The sequence below is a fragment of the Cololabis saira genome, chromosome 22 (genome assembly GCF_033807715.1).
Source record: "Cololabis saira isolate AMF1-May2022 chromosome 22, fColSai1.1, whole genome shotgun sequence".
In the NCBI taxonomy this organism is placed as follows: domain Eukaryota; kingdom Metazoa; phylum Chordata; class Actinopteri; order Beloniformes; family Belonidae; genus Cololabis; species Cololabis saira.
In genome coordinates, this window is record NC_084608.1 from 30,011,527 (window position 1) to 30,033,476 (window position 21,950).

A 21,950-nucleotide genomic window follows, 5' to 3' on the forward strand; every position below is an offset into this window, starting at 1 on the left:
AACCACGCCCTCGGTCTCCTCCACTGGTGAAACCACGCCCACAACCAGCTCTGTCCGCCCGCTCGAGCTTCCGCAATTGTTTAGAAGCGGTGACTGTTTTCCACCGGTTTGAACAGCGAGGGAGAGTAGAAATGAGGTTTTGCATCGACATTTACCCGGAGCCCCCGGGTTCGGACCTCCGAAACCGGAGCTCCGAGCCCTGAGATCCGAACCCGCCGGCTCAGTACCGTAATACATTTTTCTTCTGTGGTTTCAGATCTTTCAAGCACCTGGAGCTGTTCACATTCAGAAGACACGCGGCCCTTCCTTGAGCCAGCAATAGTGCATACATTTTATTTATATATTTTAACAATAAAGTTGCCATTTGTGAAAATTCAGTGTTGTGATTTCTTTACAGTTACATGATTCATTTGTCTTGTAACATAAGAAGTGAAATGATGAGGAATCGGAGTAAATAACCGTGGTGTACCTGTTTAGAATTAAATTCAATCTTCCTGTGTGAATTAGTGTGAAGACGAGGGGACTAAAGGCTGATTTATGGTTCCGCGTTACACCAACGCAGAGCTTACGGCGTAGGGTACGCGTTGATTTAACGCAGAACCGTGGACACGCTTTGCTACGCAGCAGCTGCTATTCTCCCCGGAGCGACGCTTTGTCTCCTCCCCTCCTACATGTCATTCAAGCAGCCAATCAGCGCAGAGCCTCATTATCATAGCCACCCCCGCCCTGAAAATGAAGCACAGAAAAAGGCTTTATTATCTGTAAAACTATAGACATGGCCCAGAGGCTGAATTTCTGATTTAGGTAGAAAAAACAAGCTTTAGATTGTTTTTAAGACATTCAAGGCCTGTTTAAAATATACATTAAATGCCATAATATGTCCCCTTTAAGGACCTGCAACCACCCTGAGAACTGACATGGATCACAGCAGGTTTCATATGAAATGTGACTAAATGAACCAGCAGGAGGTTCAGACGACCTGAAACACCTTCACCTGGACTGACGGAGTCTTCTCTGTTTGAGGAGACCAAAACCTCCAAGAAAACTCCAAAACCTCCAGTCAGAACCGACCTGAGAGTCTGCAGCTGGTAGTCTGGACTCTCCACCAGATCAGACAGCTGCTCCACATCTGCAGCCTGCAGCTTGTAGTTGAATCTCAGGTCCAGATGTTTCAGATGGGAGGGGTTGGACTTCAGAGCTGAGACCAGAGAAGAACAGCTGATCTCTGACAGACAGCAGCACTGCAAGCTGCACAAAGACACCAGAGAAGAAGAAAGCAGAGCAGTCAGATGGTCAGTGTGGATCAGCAGGAGATCAGCCTGATGTCTGCAGGTTAGTGTCAACACAACTTTCACATCAGATTCATCTGAACACAAAATTAAAACATGTCTGACCTCAGAGTCTCCAGTCTGCAGTCTGGACTCTCCAGGAAACGACACAGATGTTTCACTCCTGAATCCTGCAGCTGGTTCCAGCTCAGGTCCAGATGTTTCAGATGGGATGGGTTGGACTTCAGAGCTGAGACTAGAGAAGAACAGCTGATCTCTGACAACCAGCAGCCCTCCAACCTGAATAAAGAAGAAACAGCTGATGACTTCTGTAACCGTGTTGAAATAAATGTTTCAGAAAACATATTTGAATAAATAAATTCATAGCTCTGAAGTTGAAATGTTAAGTCATTGACCAGCAATAATGTTTTGGTATTGTTCATTAAGTGATGTTATTAAGGCTAATGTCACTGAAAATGCTGAAATGCTGAAACAAAAAGTGTGTAAAATGTAAAGGGAGTACTCTTGACTCATCCGTGAGTTGGTTGCGTTGCTGAATTTCTATCGAGTTCATAGTTGAAAATCCAGACTTGCATATGTACGTGGATCCAAACATGGTTAGCAGGTAGATGGCAAGTGCCCGGCAGTGATGAAACTGATGAGTAGAATGAGCCCAAAACTCGCACGGTCCATCTTCTGATAATTTAGCTTTCAGAACATCTGAGCTCTGAATTTGCACCAACTCCAACTGGAATGAGGCCTCGTCGATACTGGGCATCACGGCTTTGGCCTCGGCTAGACAGGGCCCAGAAACATCCACAGCAAATGGATTGCGCACAAATAAAAGAAGCTCTTTAGGAATCTTGAAGTTGTTGAATCGCTCTTTGAAGTTTTCAGCGAAGCTTTTTAAAAGTCGCGTCATTCCAGCCAGCGCTGTGCTGCTCACCGGGAGACTGCGTAGCGTGGGGAAATGGATCTTCCTGCCCGTTATGTCAGGTAGGAACAGACTCAGATTGACTTGAAACACAGCTACATTCTCAAGGATCTCAGCCACACTTGAGTTTCTCCCCTGTAGCTGCAGAAGGAGTTTGCCCCATAATGTCACACAAAAATGCAACTTGTGATATGAAACCGGGTGTTTTCATGTGTGCAAGCAGCTCTTGAGCTTTGTTGGACTTCTGGCCTGAGAGAAGTCTCTCACAGCTGTAGGGATGAGGATAGAGACCCAGCAGCGGCAAGCTGCTCCAAAGGGATTGGCAACCTTGCGGTTTCTTGGCATTTTAAACACAAAGGCTTGGCTTTGGCATGCACCGGTAAAATAAATAAGTAGTCCTCTGTCCATTTCGGGTTGAACTGATGGTTTTCGTCAGCAACTGTCTGCCGTTTTTCTCCGCTCATTTTGTGGTGTTGCGGATGTAAAAACTCACACCTGGCGGGCGGTAAACACAAGTTGACACACTTCCGGGGGGCCCTGGATGTTATGATAATGACAAGGTTAAAGTCCGATGAAAGATTATAGCAAAAACTTTTAGTGAATAATGAATCTGTGCTGATTTAATTCTGATAACATAATAACGAACATATTTATTATTTATGTATGTAATGAAAATTTGTGGCCGAAACCGAAAATAATAATAAACACTTGGCCGAATACCAAATAATACCGAACAATGGTTCTTCGCAATTTTTAATTTATTTTGCCAATTATTTTTACCATTGCATAAATTAAATAAATGTGCAGTGAAATACCCGCCGCCAGTCACAATTTGTCTTACTGTACTTATTGTATTTTTTATTTTTTCTCTCTTAATCCTTTTTCATTTTCTCCCGTTCAAATCCAGTTAATTGGGTCGCGGTGGGGCTGATCTCTGGAATTTGAAGCCTTGTATAATAATTTAAAAAATCTGGGTAATTTTATATATATATTTTTTTTTATGATCCACTGATCCCCTCCTCCTCTTCTCTTTCCTTTCTTCAGATCAACCCTCATCTATAAATTATTATTAAGTATCTGATCACCATCATTGTTCTCCATTGTTCTCCATTGATCGTAGTATGTTGTGCTGTCCCCCCCCCCCCCCCAACCCCCCAGCTCTAAAATAAGAAAAAGACAAATACTGAAGTGAATATATTTTATTTGGTAATTCTGTTGTGAACAGCCAATTGCATTCAAGGGTGGGAGGGGCCAAGGATACGATTGAATGTGTGTAAGCTGCAGGATGACACGTGTTATCTGCTGTGACAGGAGACTCTCAGGTGTCCGACCAGGACTCTCAGAAACTGAAGTGGTGGTAGAGTCGGTCAGTTCAAGTCACTCATTCAACGAAAACGTTGACCGAGTTGCTGCTAAGACAGTGGTAATTGCTTGGCATGGACTTTGTTAAGAGGCTAGCGGCCTGCAGGCTAAATCGGCAGAGCCCGGGTGGATCTGTGAGCCTGACGGAGAAGTGATGGAGCCTGAGAGCGTCGCCGTGTGAGGGGATTGACGGAGGCGACCGTGAGGCTGAGTCATCTCTGAGTTTGATAGAGACCATTCTGATTGCTTTTATCATCCTGACGGTTGGAAGTGTTTCTGAATAGTTTTGAAAGCAATATTTAACTGCTATTTCTATTTTCTTTAAGTAAAAGTTAATGGTTTAAAGATATCAGTATAAAATTTGGAATAAAGTATAAAAGTGAGTGAAAAGTAAGTTCAGAGACATTGAATTACTTGTAATTGTATGTTGAAGAGCAGGAATTCATGATTGAAGAGTCCCTCATAGTGAAAGACTATACAAGTTAAAGGTGAACAATCGCTTGCACATCAGGTGAATTCTGTTGACTTTATTGAAGGAACCCCAAGTTCTCTGAAGGTTCAACGAACTCAGATCAGCACCTCGTTCTGGTCACATCCACTGGAGAGAAGCTACACTTCAAACTTCAACTCCAACTTTTACACTTTAAACATCATCACACATCTCTTCCAGGAGAGAAGGGAGAAATAAACTTCTGGACATGTTTAATTAAATTAATTATACTATATTAACCTCTAAAGGGAGTGTTACAGAGTCACTAGAAAGTCTTTCTAGAAGTTTCCAGGTGTGTTCAGGAACGATCTCCTGCAGCCGTATGTATGACGGAAAACCTGAAGACGTCTCTGACTGAACACACTCCTTAGTTTCATCTGTGTTTGTGGAGGATCTGTTTGGACGAACTTTCCAAAGTGTCTACAATGTTTCAAATCTGTGAACTGACCTCAGAGTCTCCAGTCTGCAGTCTGGACTCTCCAGGAAACCACACAGATGTTTCACTCCTGAATCCTGCAGCTTGTTCAGACTCAGGTCCAGATGTTCCAGATGGAAGGGGTTGGACTTCAGAGCCGAGCCCAGAGAAGAACCGCTGATCTCTGACAACCCGCAGTCCTGCAATCTGAACAAAAAGTAAGTTCTTCAAATATCAACTTTGTCATCAGGTTCATGTGGGTCATCATCACTGGTATCTGGACTTTATAAAATCCATGATGTTGGTTCCTGGTTGTTCCTCTGACATGTTCACCTTTTAATGAACACCCTGGAGTTTTCTCCTAGAATAGAATAGAATAGAATAGAATAGAATAGCCAACAGCCTTACAGTAGCTGGTAGAAGCTGTTGTAGCAGCTCTGTAGGTGCTGATGCTCAGGTTGTAGCCCCCCCACTGGAACAGACCATGGAGGGTGGCGTCGGTCCCTGAGGGGGCTCTGTGCTGGTTTTCAGTCTGCACGCCTTCCAGTCATCTTCAGGATCCTCTCTGTTTTCTGTCAGAGGCCTTTTTGTGTGTGTTTATGTTTTGTCCAAATAAAGGACTTTGCTGCCCTCTGTCACCTTTGGGTCTCCTGTTTTTGGGTTCTGTAATCTCACCTCATGACAAAACCTGCAGCTGTTTTAAAACAAGTTCAGACTCAGGAAACTACAAACACAATAAAGTACAAAGTACTTATCAAACGTGTACTCTGACCTGATGTACTGGGACTTCAGACGCGTGGCACTCACTTCAGTCGCCATGAAGAGTCTGGAGAAGCTGGTCCTCCGACAGCTCAATTCTGTGCTGCCCAACACAGTCTCACTCCCAGCTCGTCAAAAACCGACGCTTGGTCAGGGCCCTTCGGCGTCACTTTCTGACTCACAAGGTCGCCCTCAGCGTCTAAGCACCGACGCAGCGGGCTCTCAACAGATTCTAATGTAATTCCACCCGACCCGGCCGCGTCGTTTCAAGCCGCTGAGAGCATCAGTCCCATTGGATAACTGAGGATCGGACACACGGAAGTATTCTAATTACTGTCCGTTTTGACGTTAACAGCGATTTTCACAATGATATCTGCAACATTTCTTAAGGCAGAAACACCACTGTATCGGCCTCCGTTCCCCCTCCTCCCCCCCTACACGATTCATACGCACATAGGCGAAGGGCGGGGGGTCCGGGTCGTGGGGGGCACTGTCCCGCGTGGCCCGGCACTCCCCGCTTCACGGTTTTAACAGCAAAATAGACACTGCACATTCAACACTTAATAAATACATTTGACAAGGACACGTAGTTCGGGAGGGGGGGGGTCGGTGTCAAATCGATACTTGGCCCTCCCCCTCCCTGTTTGTATGGCATTAATCACATACACTCAACACCAGGGGCGGGAGGGGGTCCCACATCACCTGCACTCCCTCACCGGCCTGGGATAGGTGGGTCGGGATTCCCGGGCCTGGCGGGGCTCGCCGTGCAGCCTGGGGCGCCTTCTGGCGGTGCTGGACTCCTCCGGGGAGGGGGAAACGGTGCGTGATTGTGTGTCTGTGTCGGTGAGAATGCGGTATGGAAGGGTCCTGCCATGGAGGATTCGGGTCTCCATTGGCAGGACATCAAAACTTAATAATTTATCATTATTATATTATACAAAGATGGTTATTATTATTATTATTATTATTATTAGTAGTAGTATTATTAGTAGTATTATTATTATGTATAGTATATCATATTATTATTAGTATAGATATCGGATAGGTGAATGGATGAATCAATGGGATGCCTGGGTCTGGGGCCCTCCGTTGTCGGGCCTGCACGGGTGTCGCCTTGTTGGGGGGTTCCCTCTCTCCGGGCCCGTCTCCGGTCCCCCCCGCTGCCTCTGCGGCGGGGCGCCCCTCTGGTCTTGGAGGGCCACTTTCGTGGGGGACGGGTGCGCCTGCCCGCGTCGGCGGCCGGGGCGGCTCTGTCTCTCCGGGCGGGCTGGCCCCCTGCCGGGTGGGGGTCGTTGGCCTGAAGGGTGAGGGCCTCCTGGCCGCGTGTCCGGCCCGGACCGGGTGGCCAGGGATTGCCTGGGTCGCGGTCCGCCGCCGCGGGATCCCTGGCTGCTTCTTCCCGCGCCGTGGGGGCCCCGCCCGCGGGCCCCCTCGGCCGCCGCCGGGTGGGGGGGGGGGGGGGGCTCGCAGGCGGTGGGTTGCCTCCCTCCTACTTCTCCCCTCTGTGGGGTTGCCGGTGGCCTGGGTTCCGGGCTCTTCCGTGTCGGCCTCTGGTCTCGCGGGTGGCGGGGTTGCTCCCCCCCCCTCCCCCACTATTGATACACTTCAGGTGGAACTTTGTTTGGTTTATTACACACACACACACACACACACACACACACACACACACACACACACACACACACACACACACGCATGATCATATACATACACACACACACACACATAGACATACACACTGGCTTGTTCACCTGCATGCTGGCTCTCTAGTTTTTGGGTTTAGGTAGCGGTAGCGATAGCTTAGCTCAGACTGCGACGATCAGATCTCAAGATTTAGGTCGATTGCTGTTATTGTTTTGGCTGGCTCCGTGCCGGTTTCGTGCTTTGTTTGTGGTTTTTTGTTGCAGATTTCCAGTGCTTGACGTGTGTCTCCGTGTGTTCCTGCTTCCTGGATTGGCAGTGGATGTCGTCACCCCCCCCCCCCCCCCCCCCCCCAAAAAAAAAAACAAAAAAAAAAACACTGGGTTTGTATGTGTATATTTATGTATGTGTACGCATATGTGTGCGTATATATATGTATATATATTAAATATAGTAATAATGCACATATATATACTTTTGGTTTCTACCGTCATGGTATCAATCATTAATATGTGTGCAGACAAGGTACAAAAAAAAAAAAAAAAAAAAAGAAACACCACTGTATCCTTGTTAATTACACAACATTAGTGGTTAAATTTCCTGCACATCACGCAGCGGGCTCTCAACAGATTCTAATGTAATTCCACCCAACCCGGCCGCGTCGTTTCAAGCCGCTGAGAGCATCAGTCCCAGGGGCGGGGCTTCAGGAGGGGCTGGAGGGGCGGCTGCCCGGGCCCGAGTCTCTAGGGGCCCGGGCTGGCTGTTGATGTTTTTTTTTTTTTTTTTTTTTTTTTTTAATTTATTTTTATTTCATTTCATTTAGATGTGACGGTCGGGCCCTATCATATTTACAAGGGCCCAGTAATAAATAAGTAAATTTAAAAATGTATTTAAAAAAAAGTATCACAGTAAGTCGCGGCTAAAATCGTCATCAACAGCCGTCAATGTCATCATCGCTCACTTGTAAACAGAGCTCAAGCAAGGTGCACGGCAGGCATAACTATGAGTGGAAGTGCCTATAAGCATAAAAGTGGAGCGACAAAACGCAAAGAAAAGGGAAAAAGGGAGCAGGAAAAAGCTAAACTGCCCAAGTTACATTCATTCTTTGCTCGTCCTAATCCTCCGGTCAGAGATGAAGCTGACCTTGTTGGCAGCGGCCCGCCAAAAACCTCTTCTGCATCAGAGTCAGGGAGCCAAATTAACAGGTACAGTACTGGCAGTCACCGACACTTTCACCAAGGAAATGTGGGAGAAAAGTAGCCTAAATTGTTGATTCTCATGCGGTAGCCGCCTAGCTGAATTAATTGTATGCCTCTCACAGCTGTAGTGATGAGGATAGAGACCCAGCAGCGGCAAGCTGCTCCAAAGGAGAGAAACCAGACCCGAGTGATGAGGATAGGGACCCAAGCTGCTCCAAAGAGGCGCCAGACCCAACACTTGAACGGCAGCAGCCCCCCTCCTCACCCGCGCTACAAGTGGATGTATCGGGCACTGAAAGCAGCAGGTCTCCTCATCACGGCACGGGTTAATCTCAGACCATAAATGCTGAAAACCTTCCTCTGCATAGTTTTCCAACTGATCTGTCCAATTTCCCGGAAAATATCGAGGTCGCCAATATCAAAAGATATATCCTTAAGATGGGATGTTTTTCGGAAAATTATTACACCTCCACCACTAAAGCCGGGATGGAATTGGCACGCAGTTGGTTGTGCTATTCACCCACATTAGACTGCTGTTACTGCGAGCCTTGCTGGCTTTTTGCCAACCGAAATGCACCTTACTATAACAATGCGTGGGTAAACGGAATAAAAGACTGGAAACACCTTTCCTCCAAAATTGAGAAGCATGAATCTACTCAAATACATATTGGTGCATGCGTAATCTATGAGCAGTGCAAACTCAACGGCACAATAGACGCTGAAATGGAGAGGAATGTGCGCAATGCAGCTCTGTTTTGGAGACAGGTCGTAGAGCGCACTGACCCTAGCTTCATGCAACTTGGCATTCAGGGGACACAGATAAGTTCTTGGTCAGGGAAATGCTGGCAACTTTTTGTCCATAATCGAATTATTAGCTCGCTATGACCCCATTTTGAGAGACTAATCAACCGACCAGAAGGATCAGTGAAGTACTTAAATCACCAGATTCAAGATGAGATTATTTACATCTTATCTCAACGTGTGAAGGCCGACTTAATTAATGAAATAAACGAAGCCCCGTTTTACTCTATTATCACGGACACAACGCAGGATGTGTCAAAGGTAGACCAGTTGAGCCAGGTTTACCGTTACGTAACTGTTGTTACGAATGACACGGACATTGCTACAGATATACAAGTCAATGAAGTGTTTTTGGGGTTTGAAGCAACTGCAGGCTCATCAGCTTCAGAGCTTGAGAGCAAAATCCTGGGCTCTATAGAGAAAAACAAAATAGATCTCTCGAAATGTCGCGGACAGGGATATGATGGTGCCGCTAATATGAGTGGTGTGTATTCAGGTGTACAAGCAAGAATAGCGGAGAAGGAGCCCCTTGCCCGTTATGTCCATTGCGCAGCTCATAATCTCAATTTAGTACTCAACGACTCTGTTAAAAACGTCCGTGGAGTGAAGCAGTTCTATAATACTGTAGAGACACTATACAACTTTTTCGGTCACAGTATCAAACGATGGGCATTGCTCAGTGAGTTTATGACGCTAGAGAGCAGAAATATTACATTAAAGCGCTTATATCCCACTCGCTGGTCCTCTCGCCACGATGCGCTTGTTGCGTTGAGGCACAGATATGGAGACATTATGAAGGCCCTTATCAAACTATCCCTTACAAGTGACAAAAAGATGAGCGTGATGAAGCAAGTGCCCTCAAGAATGCCATAAGCAAATTTTCATTCATATGTTTGGTCAACGTGCAGACCAAGATTTTGGAGTGCGTAAACGCTGCCTCGCAGTTGCTGCAAGCGAAAGACACTGATATCCTCAAAGCATCTACTCTACTGAAAAATGCAGTCAGTGTTTTGATGGAGTACAGGGAGCAATTTGATGAGGTCAAGTCCACCTCTCTTGCTCTAGCCACTAAATGGGGCAGTCAAACACAGTTTGAAAGAAGCAGGGCGAGAAAAATTAAGCGTCACTTTGATGAACTCTCTGAAGACAGCCGCCTCACTGACGCAGAGAGCAATTTTAGAGTAAACGTTTTTAATGCCTGCCTGGATATAATCATCCAGCAACTGTCCCAAAGATTCAGCAGCTTATTTGGAACTGCAAACTTGTTCGAGGCCATTCACCCCAGCACACTGCAGCACGCACAGGATGACGAGTTATACCGAGCTGCCCGGCGGCTTACTGACCACTACAGTCGGGATATCGCTCCCAGCTTCCCTGGCCAGCTGCTGTCCTTTAGGACATGTTTCAGGGACATTATGCCAAAGCAAAAAACTGTCACGGATCTAGCCAAGGTGACTTACTTGACTTAAACCCTTTGGCTCTTTGGGGAGCATAGGTCATTCATGAACTTCTTCCAGCTGGTTCGGTGTTGCGCGATCTTCTCTGCTTCCTTCCAAGATGTTCCTTTCTCCTTGAGTTCTGCCTCGACAGACCTTTTCCAGCTGTTTTTGGGTCTTCCCGGTTTTCTTTTCCCCTGAGGGTTCCAGGTTAAGGCCTGCCTGGTTGTGTTGGATGCTGGTTTTCTCAAGGTATGCCCGATCCAGCCCCATTTCCTACGTCTTATCTGGGTTACTATTTGTTCTTGTTGTGTGGTTTGCCAGAGCTCTGTGTTTGTGATGGTGTTAGGCCAGTAAATTCCTAAGATATGTCGTAGGCATTTGTTTATGAATGTTTGCAGTTTGTTTGTTGTTGCTTTTGTGGTTCTCCATGTTTCCGCACCATACAGTAACACTGACTTGACGTTGGAATTGAAGATGCGGAGTTTGACTTGAGTGGAGATGAGTTTGGAGTTCCATACTTGCCGTAGTATTAGAAAAGCTTTTCTGGCTTTCCCTATTCTAGCTTGTATGTCTTTGTCGCTGCCTCCATCCCTCCCTACGATGCTTCCCAGATACGTGTATGTGTCCACCTCTTCCATTGCCTCTCCATCCAGGTTTATGATATTGTTTGTTTTGTGGTCTATATTTATCACCTTTGTTTTGCTTTTGTTGATGTGAAGTCCTGTAGTGGCTGCTGTTTTGGCAAGTTTTGTGAGTTTGGTTTGCATTTGTGCTTGGGTGGTAGACAGGAGGACTATGTCATCTGCAAAATCTAGGTCTTCTAGTTGAGACCACATTGTCCACTGAATGCCCAGATTTTGCTCAGCTGTTGTTGTCTTCATCAACCAATCGACTGCCAAGAGGAAGAGGAAAGCCAAGGTGCTGATTGTAAACCATCCAGTGGTGACTTCCACATTCAGCGAGGTTTGCACAGCCTTCATGCTCTTTCTGACTCTTCCCATCACTGTTGCAACCGCCGAGCAGTCATTCTCCAAGCTAAAACTGATTAAAAACTATTTGAGGAGCACGATGGGACAGGAGAGACTGAGTGGACTGGCCATGTTGTCCATAGAAAATGATCGAGTGAGGAAATTGGATATACAGCACATAGTGGATGAGTTCGTGGAGCGCAAGGCACGTCACGTGCCCTTCAAATAGTGGTGAGTAAGCCTGGGACATTAAACTGCATTAATACAGAATTAAGGCGAGTGGGTTTCATAATTATGTCAGGGTCCGACGTTATATAGCCTATATATATATATCACTGACAGGTGATCACAGGTGTCACTGACACTGACAGCGCACGTCTCCACCTGTGACAGCCTGTCACAGAGGTGGAAACGGCTCAGTGATTCAATATATCGGACAAATGTTTGAAATTCCGGTCACATAGGCTATATGAATTTATTGAGGTTAAGAATAAATCATATGCAGTAGTACGATATCGATGCAAGTCATTTAATAGTATTTTTATTGAAAAACAGGGTATTTAAAATAAAATAAGTCCCGTCAATTGACTTGCGAGCGTAACTTCAAAAAATAAATAAATATTGCAGAAGCTTGCGCTCTTCTGACACATGAGTGATGAATGAACATAAAGAGGAAGGCCTATATACTCTAAAATAAAACAATTTGTAAACAAATAAAAAACACATCTGGAGTGGCAAATAACATTTTATTAACATGGCCATGCTGCCAACTTGAAATAAAAAAATGTCCATTCGCGCGTTTAAAATAAAACGGAATAAAAACTGAAAACAAACAGGGGAAATCCCTTCACCTAGATCCGGTGTATAACAGTTTACTTTTTGCGCATTTTCGCAGCACTGAAGTGAGCAGCTGCAGAATCAAAATCAAAAGTTCCAAGTGTCTCTGCACAGCTTGTGTTACCGGCCTCAGGTCTAGGGGAACCTGGGCCAGTAGCAAGTTTGCTTCACAATTCTGGATAACTGTGGAGCAGTGAAGAAGAAGACACGTTTTTCAGTTGTTCAGCTCAGTCGCCATTTTTATTCTGACGTAACCTGACCGATGCGGCTGAGCTGGGTCTTCCTCACTGCACCAGGCATTATAGTGACACCTAGTGTCGCAAAAAAATCATAACATTCAAATTAAACGACTGTTTATGTTGTAGCTTTGTTTTAAAAAAATAAAATAAGGGGGGTGTCAACATTTACTCTGTTTTTAATTTAGGTCATTTTCCAACCCTTTACACTCTCCCCTACTTTTAAAGATGTCTCCTGACATCTAAAACCAGCATAAAAGTAATTTCAGTCATGAGTTCGACTCAGAAGAAGTCATTACTGTTTCAGGAGTCTTTTCAAGGTCTTGGCCAGAATGACTCACTTATGGTACTCAGTCTGTCTAGTAAGTCCAGACTAGTGGCCTTGGCACATAGGTAGTGTTCGGGAAAACTACATTCGGCATTCCAGTACATGACATGAGGTAAGGCACACACTGGCACACAGAGTTGACTCCAGACGTCCAAGGCTGAAATGAAGGTTGACCTAAACTGCTGTAAGTCAGCATTTCCTTGGGTCGTGGTGCATGTGAAGACCTCCTGACATTTTGTGCACCCTGAACCTCTGGTTCAGGTTCCAACTCTTCTTCCCAGTGATCTATTTGGACATCATCAGTTGTCTCCTGATGCGTTTCTGCATCATCCACACTTTGTAAATCCGTCGTCACTTGTTGTGGTTCCGACCTGTGAACTACTTCCTGCTCTGTAACTGGCTCTCTGGCAGCTGTTACATTTTTCACCGGATGAAACACATGAGCAGAGGGATTCAACAGGTGCTGTGGCTCTGAACGTGTGCCACAAGAGTTGATAGGCCTCATCCTATACACCGGTATGGGTCGGAGACTATATGAGCCCTCCTCTTCATCCGACTTAGATTCCTGCTCTGAGATCTCCATGTTGTTCGTTCTCTGTTTTGTCTGTCTCCCTTTTACTGATTCAATTCCAGTCTCTTCTAAAAGGTAAGGCGTTTACAGGCAACAGAAGGTTTCGATGGAGTACCCGGATGGTTTTGTTTCCACCCTCAGCTTGCACCTTATACACAGGTCCTTCACCGACTCAGTAAGCACAGAGTTTGCCGGGGCCACCTCTTTCAGAGAGGTTCCGCACAAGCACTTGGTCGCCTGGTTGGAGTGTTGCACCTCTGACACCTTTATCATATTGTTTTTTACCTTTTGCTGATGATTTTTGACTGTTTTCAGTGGCGATTTTGTAGGCCTCCCGCATCCTACTTGCCCATTTTTGTGCAGAATGTTGTCTGTCAGGGGTTTCTTGCGCCTTCCAATCTGACTTTTTCTCTTCCTGCAGTGTCCTAAGCATCTGGAGCAATGTTCTATTCATTCTCTCCACAGGATTCCCCTGGGGATGGTATGGAGTGGTTCGGGAATGAGATATTCCAGCCAACTGTTGAAGTCTCTGAAACAGTGCATTTTCAAATTCCCGGCCCTGATCATGATGTAACTTTTCAGGGTAACCAAACCGTGGGATGAAATCCTGAAATATTTTCTCTGCCGCTGTCTTTCCTGACTTGTTCTTGGTGGGATAGGCCTGAGCGAAGGGGGTGAAATGGTCAACAAGAACAAGAATGTACTCATAACCTCCTTTGCTTGGCTCGAGATGAAGGTAATCAACAGAGACAAACTCGAACGGAGCAGTGGAAGATATAGAGCCCATGGGTGCTTTGTTCGGGACACAAGGCCGCTTCTGCTTAATACAAGCACACTTACGGATCACATGATCCTCTATGTGTTTCTGCATGTAAGGCCAAAAAAATCTCTCTCTTGCCAGGTGGATCACTTTGTCAGCACCAACATGTCCCATATCATTGTGCAGATTCTTAATCACTGTTTGCCTCAGTTTAGTAGGGAGAACTAGCTGTTTCCTCTGGTTAGCATGCCTGTACAGAATTCCTTTGTCCAATTTCAGCTTGTTCCATTCGTGTACTAGTCTCCTTGTTTCACGTGTCATTTGTCTCTTGTCTTTGTCGTTTGGGATCCATCCTCTCTTTTTCAGTGTGATGACCTCACCGATGGAAGAGTCATCTTTTTGTGCAGTTCGGATGTCCTCTGGTGTGAAAACAGGTATGGTACTTGGCGGTGGGTCATCTGGTGACAAGGCAAGAACCAATACAGCGGCCCATGGCACCTCCTCTTTCTCACCCATTTTGCCTCCTTGCCACATAGCTGCCACTACCTCGTTGGGCACCGTTTCTGTGTACTCACTGATGTGCTCAGGGAACTTGATTGGATAGCGCGACAGTGTGTCTGCATCAGCGTTCATCTTGCCTGGCCTATACTTAATATCGAAGTGGAAATCAGCTAACTCACCTACCCACCTGTGGCCCACTGCATTTAGTTTTGCTGTGCTCAGTATATGTTAGTGGATTATTGTCAGTATATACTGTGAAAGTAGGTGCGTAATAAAGATAGTCCCTACATTTTTCACAGATGGCCCACTTCAGCGCAAGAAACTCCAATTTTCCTGAGTGTAAGTGATAGTTTTTTTCTGCTGACGTGAGTGCTCTGGAGCCGTATCCTAGCACACGTAGTCTACCTTCCTGCTGTTGGTAAAGCACGGCACCAAGGCCTTCATTAGACGCATCTGTGTGCAAGATGAATGGCAACTCACAGTCAGGGTAACCTAGTATAGGAGAACTGGTTAACATGGCTACAAACCTGGAGACAATGGCACTGTGCTCAGAGGTCCACTGAACAGGTGTTTTAGATGACAGTTGGCCACTGTTTGACTTCCGGCTTCTGACCTTGGGAGCCTTAGACGGAACAGTTTGACTGTTCTCCTCTTGACACTACTAGCTCAAAAAGAGGTCTGGCTAGTCTAGCAAAGTCCTGGATAAAAGAACGGTAGTAGCTTAGGAACCCTAACAAAGCTCTAACCTCCCCGACTGTTTTAGGCTCTCTCTCTTTCAGCTGTACTACTGCCTCTAAGTCCTTGGGGTCTATTTGTACTCCTTCACTTGACACTACCCGGCCTATGTATCGCACCTGCCGTTTAAAAAGTTCACACTTATTTGGGCGCAGTTTGATACCATGTTGCCTCATCCTTCTAAAGACCTGCTGTAGCGCTTGTATGTGACCGTCAAATGTTGTTGTGTAGCACAACACATCATCTAAGTAGGGTGAACAACATTCGTCGCTCAACCCTTCCAAAACTCCCTCCATGCATCTTTGGAATGCTGCAGGAGCATTTGTGAGCCCGAATGGGAGCCGTACCCATTCATACAGGCCCCACGGAGTGTTGTATGCAGTGACGTGTCGTGAACTCTCTTCCACAAAGCCCTGATGGTACGCACTCCCCTGGTCAAGTATTGAAAACCATGTGTAGCCTCCGAGATTATCCAGCAGGTGTTGGATACGTGGCAAGGGGTGCCGGTCATGGATGGTTTTCCGATTCAGCTCTCTGAAATCGACACACAGACGTATACTGCCGTCTTTTTTTCGCACGATGACCACAGGGGACGAGTATGGCGATTTGGACTTCTTTACCCACTCTCGATTCAGCAGATTCTGTATATAGTCTTTAACCTCCCTGTACAAAGGCTTTGGGATGGCATTATAACACTTTTGTACAGGTATGTCATCCTTAAGGCTGATTTTCAGTTTCAGAGTTTCAATGCAACCAATGTCACCTTCTTCTTTGGCAAATATGTCTGACTCATTATACAACATCTGTCTAACCTTTTCCTGTTCCTTTTCCTCTAGGTGTGACAGATCAACAGGTGGGTGCCATTTTTAATTTGTTGTAAGAGTTTGTCTGTCATTTGTCTGTAGACTTTGCTTTTGTGGGTTTAATTGAGCAGTACAGGCCTCAGCTTTTGTGATCTGTTTATCTGGTGCTTCCTTTCCCAGAGGACAAGTGACGGATATGACATCAACAACTTCCTGGAGGGTGCCAAGTGCTGTTCTGGCTGAGAGAAAAATGTCATGTTTGGTCACATTCTGTATGGGGATCTTGACAACTTTGGAAGAACTGCCAGGGACGTCCACGAGTGCAGGGAACAGTTCTAAGCCTTCTTGACATTTGTTGCTTTCAGCTGGTACATACAACATTGTCCCCCCTCCTGGCCAGGCTCTAACTTTACCTCACCTATTTGGCCTGCTGGGATGGTGAGCCCTTTCTTTCCCACCCTGATGTCATACTGAGGAGCTCACTCATCTGCTACTGTGGCGCTAAGTGTAGATACTAAAGCTCTAGCTGTAACTTCACTAACGTTTAAAGCTTCTTTTAACAGTGAGCTGATATCGATGTTATCTGTCTGCTCATTCCCCTTAATTATCTCTGCGATAACATTTGACCCCAACAGTGGAAAACTAACACAATTTTGCCCCACTAATGTGGGAACCTGCACTGCTACAGCTCCATGGTTCACGCTCACTATCTCTAGGGTTACATCTATCCAGCCATCAAATGGTACATCGGTGCCGTTAGCTGCAGCGACCTCTAAAGGTCGGTCAGTGAGCCCAGTCCCTACCCACTATTGTTACCTGAGCTCCTGAATCAAGAAGCATCTGCACTGGGACCCCATTGATAGCACATGGAACCATGCACCTTTTGCCTATGAGTTGTGCCACACGTTTTTTCGTTGTTGTAGGCTGAACCTTGGCTGCCACAGGGTCTTCTGTTTGGTGTGAGTTGACTTTCACAGGGAACGATGCAATTACTTCAGTCACTGGCTGCCCCTGTCCAGTGACTGCAGTCCGTTTCCCGACCACTGTCTCTTCAAACATCCGACAGCCCGGTGTCCTATTTGGCCACAGCGGAAACAGTGAGAACATGACATATTTCCCTGTTGCACACATTGAGGACAACGGCCTTTGGTCTCAGTTCTCCCAACCTGAGCATTTGTCTTGGGCGGGTGAATGTCTCTAGGTGTTTCATTGTCTGCCTTCGTGGTCAGTTTACTCAAGTGTTTTGTCAATGTAGTCACTTGCGCCGTCAGTTCCATGATAGCAGCCTGATTAGCCTGTATGTCACGGTTAACTTCAGTCAGCTTTGCTTGGTCAACTGGTCTGTTGTCACCCTGCTGAGCTGAGCTAACAGTCACTGATTTGGATTTTGTTACAGCACCAAGGCGTTTGAGTCGGTCTGTCTCCTCACCATCTGACTTAGTAATTTGCTCCAAAAGAAAGTCATCCGTCACCTTTATGTTTCTGAGGTGAGTTTTGAGATCACTCCTTATGTAGCTGTTTTTTTCGTTTAACCCTTGATACAGTGTGTGAAGAAATGTATCTTGTACCAATTTTTTGTCATAACTGAATTCAGTATCACTTTGTTGTGAGGCTGAAAGAACACGCTGTTTAAGGCCCATAATCCTATACATCAGGGGTGTCGGACTCCAGTCCTCGAGGGCCGGTGTCCCTGCAGGTTTTAGATGTTTCCCTGCTTCATTGCACCATGATACAAGTGACTGTGTCATCAACAGAACTATCAAGACTTTGATGACAAGCTGGTGACGATGATTAATTAGAATCAGGTGTGTTAAAGCAGTGAAACATCTAAAACATGCAGGACACCGGCCCTTCTGGGATTCAGTTTGACACCTGTGCTATACATGAACTGCTGTGGTGACTCTTTATCCTGCTGCTTAGCATTACCCAACTCGTGAAAGAGTTCTGTGCTACTTTTCTCTCGGATGTGAGACCTAAGAAACCGTTTCAACTCATCTACTGTGAGGTCATCTTTCTTGGTTAACATTTCTCTGAAGTTACCTGGTTTGGTTACTTTTATCACTGTCCTGATAACCTCTGACTCACTGAAACCTTCCTTAAGACCTTCGTCAATTTGTTTACAGATACTGATGAAAGAGATTTCAGACCCAGCATCAGAAAGTTGACCACCATGGATCTTAAACTCCCTGCGAGGTAACAAACTTGCAACATCAGTAAGTCTTACCACCTGATCCGAAACACCCGAGGATGTGCTGACTCTGCCACCTTTCACAGAGTCTCTGGCTGGAGTGATGGACTTGGTCAGTGTTCTATGAAGTATGGGTGAAGATGTATCACGCTGGGGATCGACATCTTCCTCGTCCTCAGCTTCTCCGTCTTCAGCAGTCAAGTCATTAATCATATCCTGGAGAAGCAGCAGACTCGACATACCTTCATCTTCAAGGTTCTTGAGCTTCTCACTCCTGATGTAGTCCACAATCATATCAAACAGTTCAGGTTCACTCAATGTCTCCACCATTTCCTTTTGGCCGTCATCGAGTTCACGAGCCAAAGTCTGTAGTTGCTTGAAACTCAAATCTGGCAATTTCTTCTGTAGTTTCCAGATCAGCAACCGATGTTCTGATGAAGCCATCGTTACTGGATCCCCTGAAGCCTGGCTCTCTGGATGACCTTCCCTGAAGCTCTGGCTCTGGATGACCTTCCCTGAAGCTCTTGAAGCAGGGTCTCACAGTTGCAGTTGTGGCGTCTTCAGACCGCTGGTGCTATCGCGGACGAGCCCCCAAATGTTACCGGCCTCAGGTCTAGGGGAACCTGGGCCAGTAGCAAGTTTGCTTCACAATTCTGGATAACTGTGGAGCAGTGAAGAATTAAGACACGTTTTTCAGTTGTTCAGCTCAGTCGCCATTTTTATTCTGACGTAACCTGACCGCTGCGGCTGAGCTAGGTCTTCCACACTGCACCAGGCATTATAGTGACACCTAGTGTCGCAAAAAAATCATAACATTCAAATTAAACGTAGACTGTTTATGTTGTAGCTTTGTTTTTAAAAAAATAAAATAAGGGGGGTGTCAACATTTACTCTGTTTTTAATTAAGGTCATTTTCCAACCCTTTACACTTGCAATGCGCATCAGTCTTGTTTTTGTCCTCCCCCAGGCGACTCTGCTGCGCTGTTTTAATGCGGTTCTGCAGAGAGAAACCTCTCTCTGCTGGCACACTGGAGTCTGGAGACAGGGATCACGCAGGCTATCTTGGCCAGTTGAGCCCACTCGGGGTAGATTTCACCGAAATCCCTGATTAGAACTTCACAGGCCATTGAAAAGTTCAAGCCTCCATAACCGCGGAGCGCTGTCATTACAGCGACGGCATCTCTGCGCGCACTTGTGGCATCAATGAGTGGAGCTGTGGCTGGAGCCGACTCGTCCTCACTGAACATTCCTTTTCCAAAGCGATCAGTGATGGTTTGGATGGCTGTTTCAGCATAAGAAAAAAGCTTTTAAGATTTGCCTGTTTCGCCATATCAGAGACCTCTCTTGTGGTGCGCGGTTTGTCAGATTTAATGAAACAAATGCGACAAGTTTTGTTCCGCGCAGAAAAAAAGTTTCGTTTCACATATAGGCTACATTCATTTATTCACACATACACACACACACTGCTCATTCGTAAAAAAAAGTATGTTTTTTCATAAAATGATGTGGAAATTACCCATTATATTACAACTGAAATTGTGCTTGGGAGGAGTATTTTCACCGGACATTTTGACCGGAGAGATTATAAAATATCGGACTTCGGCATATTTTACCGGACAAAGTCCGGCAATTACCGGACAACGGAAACCCTGAATCAGACACATAGCCGCACGTCTTCTCAGGAGGAAGTGCTGAGAAAAAAAACTCTCACACTGATTCATTTACTTTTTATTAATGAACTATCTTCATTGGGTTTCAAGGGCCCGGTCCTTTGCCCCGCCCCCCGGCCCGCCTCTGACTCGTTCCGCTACTGATCAGTCCCATTGGATAACTGAGGATCGGACACACGGAAGTATTCTAATTACTGTCCGTTTTGACGTTAACGGCGATTTTCACAATGATATCTGCAACATTTTCCCCTTCGATTCTGAGAAAGAAAGAGTTGTTTTATCAGTGATGGATAACTGTAGGCAATACACTACCCATAATCCTCAGCTACCGTTGCCATGGGCGTCAGTTTGATTTCAGAAGTGCTGGGGACATTTACCATAAACCTGAGTAAGGTTTGAAAAGTGCTGGGTACGAGCTAGGCCCATTACTTCCGAATTGAGGTTTCATGATAAATAATAGCAATTGCATTAGATGATGCGTATTGACGCGATATTGTCCCCATATTAAAAGCCATCTGCGCGGTCTTATTTGGGTCGTCGGAAACATCATGGGTTGGGACAATTCGTCATGGGTAGGCCCTATTCGTATTTCAAAATCCGCATTTCAGTACAACACACGATTTCGGTAATTGCACAGCCCTTGACACACCAACAAATCTCAGACAAACCTCGACCAAGCAAGAGCGCATCAGGAGACGTAGCCTGGCAAACAGCCCTTGCCCTTACAAACTTTTCAAACATTGCCAGGCTATGAAACGTCGGGCAAGAGTGAACGAGCAGCAACCCCTCTGTGAAATAAGTTTTCATTAATTGTCTTTTTTGTCTATCTCGCCTGATATGCATCATGAACACTGACGAATCTTCACCTGCAACACCAGCGACTTCTTTCATCGCTCGTTACACTGTAACAGACTGCAGACCGCAAGCGCAGTGTGTGGGAGCGGAGCGGATTTAACATAGTTGCTAACAGCAATGGGGGCTGATCGCAAGCGCATTCATACAAGGAGAGTGAAAGCAGAGCGGAGCAAATAGTCTTTGGTTAGGAGAATGCCATGATATACAATTATAGTTTTTAGGAAAGCAGAGTAGTCTGTTGCATGCATGATGCACAGACTGGTCAAATCAATACATCCACATATGGCCGAGCGCTGTACCACAATGGGATGCTGCAAGCATCCTGGGCTGCAACATTGTTGCAAACATCACAAAGCACACAGTTTGAGACTTGCTGAAGTTGTTGCATCAGTAGGAGGGCGAGGCCTGGCTAGGGGAGGGGCGTTCTTGAGCAGCTTCTGAACCAAAATTCAGCTTCTCACCAAAAGCGGCGTTTGCACTTTCTCTACTTCATTTTAAAAAAAAAATTTTTTTTAAGTGGTGGGGACAAATCTGCTCGTCAGACAAAGTGGTAGGGACGCGTCCCCACAGTCCCCGGCGGAAATGACGCGCCTGACCGTTGCTATAGAGACGACGCCAGTCCGCTTTGCTTGACAAAATCGTTTTAACTATTTATTCCAAAATTAAACAGAATGTGAATGTGAACGAAGTGATTAATAGTTAAACATCAAAATCTATTACTGTCCCACATCGGCTGAATCCTAAAATGTGTGCTCCAAAAAACTAAATGTTGTAAAAATGTTCTTACTGGCGCAGTATGGCAGTATGGAGCTAGAACAGTCTCATAATTCACAAATGCACAGGACAAGTTTTACAAATGCACAGACCGATTTGCAAATGCACACACCGTTTCACACATGCACAGAACAATTCACACATGCGTAGGACAAGATACACAAATGTATTTTTGATGCACACACAAATGTAACCTGATTTACAAACGTTTTTTTGTCTGTGAGCTGCGCTGGATTTGCGTGTGACTTTTGAGACTCCTCTGACGTGAATCGATCCACAAATGCGTTTTTTTTAACACGGAAGGATCTGCAACCAATCAGATGTCTTCCTTTGTTTCAGCCAATCATAAGAGTGCATCCCACGTGGGGGACCCAGAGCAGTGGATAAAACACGATTTACTCTAAACCAATCAGATT

The 21,950-nt window shown here is 45.7% G+C and overlaps 1 protein-coding gene across 1 annotated transcript in view; it reads right to left on the reverse strand.

The window, feature by feature from the left end:
• Window positions 1-21,950, reverse strand: part of LOC133422947 (NACHT, LRR and PYD domains-containing protein 12-like) — a 256,789-nt gene that overhangs the window by 72,628 nt on the left and 162,211 nt on the right. Inside the window, exons 11-12 of the mRNA XM_061713009.1 lie at window positions 1,395-1,568; window positions 1,072-1,248 (exon numbers count right to left, since the gene is read on the reverse strand). Coding sequence (XP_061568993.1) covers window positions 1,072-1,248; window positions 1,395-1,568 — 351 coding nt within the window. The remainder of the gene's footprint in view (window positions 1-1,071; window positions 1,249-1,394; window positions 1,569-21,950) is intronic.